This window comes from Amblyraja radiata, chromosome 4, assembly GCF_010909765.2.
Source record: "Amblyraja radiata isolate CabotCenter1 chromosome 4, sAmbRad1.1.pri, whole genome shotgun sequence".
NCBI classification, from domain to species: Eukaryota; Metazoa; Chordata; class Chondrichthyes; order Rajiformes; family Rajidae; genus Amblyraja; species Amblyraja radiata.
The window spans coordinates 80,051,441-80,053,453 of NC_045959.1; the positions used below are offsets into that span (position 1 = coordinate 80,051,441).

The 2,013-nt window shown below is 48.0% G+C and overlaps 1 protein-coding gene across 1 annotated transcript; it reads right to left on the reverse strand.

Annotated features, from left to right (window-relative positions):
- Window positions 1-340: 340 nt before the first annotated feature.
- LOC116972576 (cytochrome b-c1 complex subunit Rieske, mitochondrial-like) lies at window positions 341-1,190 on the reverse strand. The gene is given in 2 exon segments (XM_033020395.1): window positions 341-472; window positions 474-1,190. Coding segments are annotated over 2 exon segments (834 nt in total). The 3' UTR covers window positions 341-355.
- Window positions 1,191-2,013: the final 823 nt, after the last annotated feature.

Below are 2,013 nucleotides of genomic sequence, written 5' to 3' on the forward strand. Positions count from 1 at the left end.
ATTAAAAAATAGGCACACTCTGAAGTGGTTTGAGAATAAAGAGATTTGAGTTAAACAGGAAAGGGTTCTGAAAAGATTTATTAGACTAAAACAGTTTATTAGACTAAAAAAGTTGCACATAAGAATTACCAGGACATTGACAGGTCTGGTAGGTTTGAGTTATAAAGTGAGGCTGGATAGGCTGAGTTTTTTTTTTCAAGGGTTAAACCAGACAAGCCTGGTTTACGCCATGTTACACCCCAAAAGAAGAATCACAAGGATTATCATAATCGATTGATGCTGTAAATGTTCAGTTTGCCGTAGTATGGAGAAAGTGCGGTAACATTGAGAGTTGCTCAATCTAAAGGTAATACGTTTAGCCGACGACCACGAGATCCTCGCTGACAATCTCGTAGGGTGGAACTTCCATATTCTGAGGAGCTGGGCCCTTCCTGATTCTCCCGGACGCATCATAGTGAGATCCGTGACATGGAGCAGTAGTAGCCGCCATATTCACCTGCATTGGCGATTGGGACACAGCCCAGGTGAGTGCAGACGACAATGAGAATCATCCACTGTGGATCCTTGACTCTATCAGAATCTAACTGTGGGTCTCGCAGCTTGGCAAGACTCACAGCCTGCTCGCTCTCAACATCCTTGGGTGAACGGTCGCGGACAAAGAGGGGCTTGCCTCTCCAGTTGAAGGTCATGTTCTTGCCTTCTGGAATATCTCCCAGCTTCACTTCGATCTTGGACAGTGCAAGCACGTCAGCAGATACACTCATGCTTGTGATGAACTGTGTGATGACGCTCTTTGCAGCATAGGCTCCCATAACTGCCGTGGTCCCAGTGAGCAAGTAGGAGAAGCCTTTCCTGGTATCACTGCTGCCCTGTGAGGACGTCTTAGAATCTTGGACATCTTGCCGTCTATAGTCGGAGAAGTCGGGAACACGTATATCACTGTGTGCATATCGAACTCTTGATGAAAGGGTGATGGCGGCAGCGGCGGCAGACCCACTCCTCAGGGCCGGGCCCAGCAGCGTCTCCCAGCTGAGGAAGGGCCACTGCAGCTGGGGGAGGAGGATGGGTTCGGGCCCGAGCTCGGGCCCCGGCACCAGGCTCTGGCGCTGTGAGGCGACGGTGCGGGAGGTGGCGGCGAGGCACAGGGCGAGGGCCCAGGGATGACAATATAAAAGTATATTAAATATCATGAGCGACATAGATAAGGTGAGTAGCCCCAGTCTTTACTCCATGGTAGGAGAGACTAAAACTAAAGGCCATAAGTTTACGGAGGTCAGCAAGAGTTAAAAGGGATACAAGGGACAACTTTTTCACACAGAGTTTGGTATGTTTATGAAACAGCTGCCAGAGGAAGAAGTAAAAGCGAATACAATTATGACAGTTAAAAGACACTTGGACAGGTACATCGTTGGGTTTGTTCGGAGGGACGTGGGGCGGGGGCAGGCAAGTAGAACCATCTTGGTTAGGCTACTTGGCTAGCATAAACAAGTTGGGTCAAGGGTTTGTTTCTGTTCTAGACAACAGACAGTAGACAATAGGTGCAGGAGTAGGCCATTCAGCCCTTCGAGCCAGCATCGCCATTCACTGTGATCATGGCTGATCATCCACAACCAGTGCCCCATTCCTGCCTTCTCCACATACCCCTTAACTCAGCTATCTTTAAGATCTCTATCTAACTCTCTCTTGAAAGCATCAAGAGAATCGGCCTCCACTCCCTTCTGAGGCAGGGAATTTGACAGATTCACAACTCTCTGGGTGAAAAAGTTTTTCCTCATCTCCGTTCTAAATGGCCTACCCCTTATTCTTAAACTGTGGCCCCTGGTTCACCACTCCCCCAAAATCGGGAACATGTTTCCTGCCTCTAGCGTGTCCAATCCCCTAATAATCTTATATGTATCAATAAGTTCAATATGTTCCTTCTAAATTCCAGTGTATACAAGCCCAATCGCTCCATTCTTTCAACATATGACAGTCCAGCCAATCCGGGAATTAACCTTGTGAACCTACGCTGCA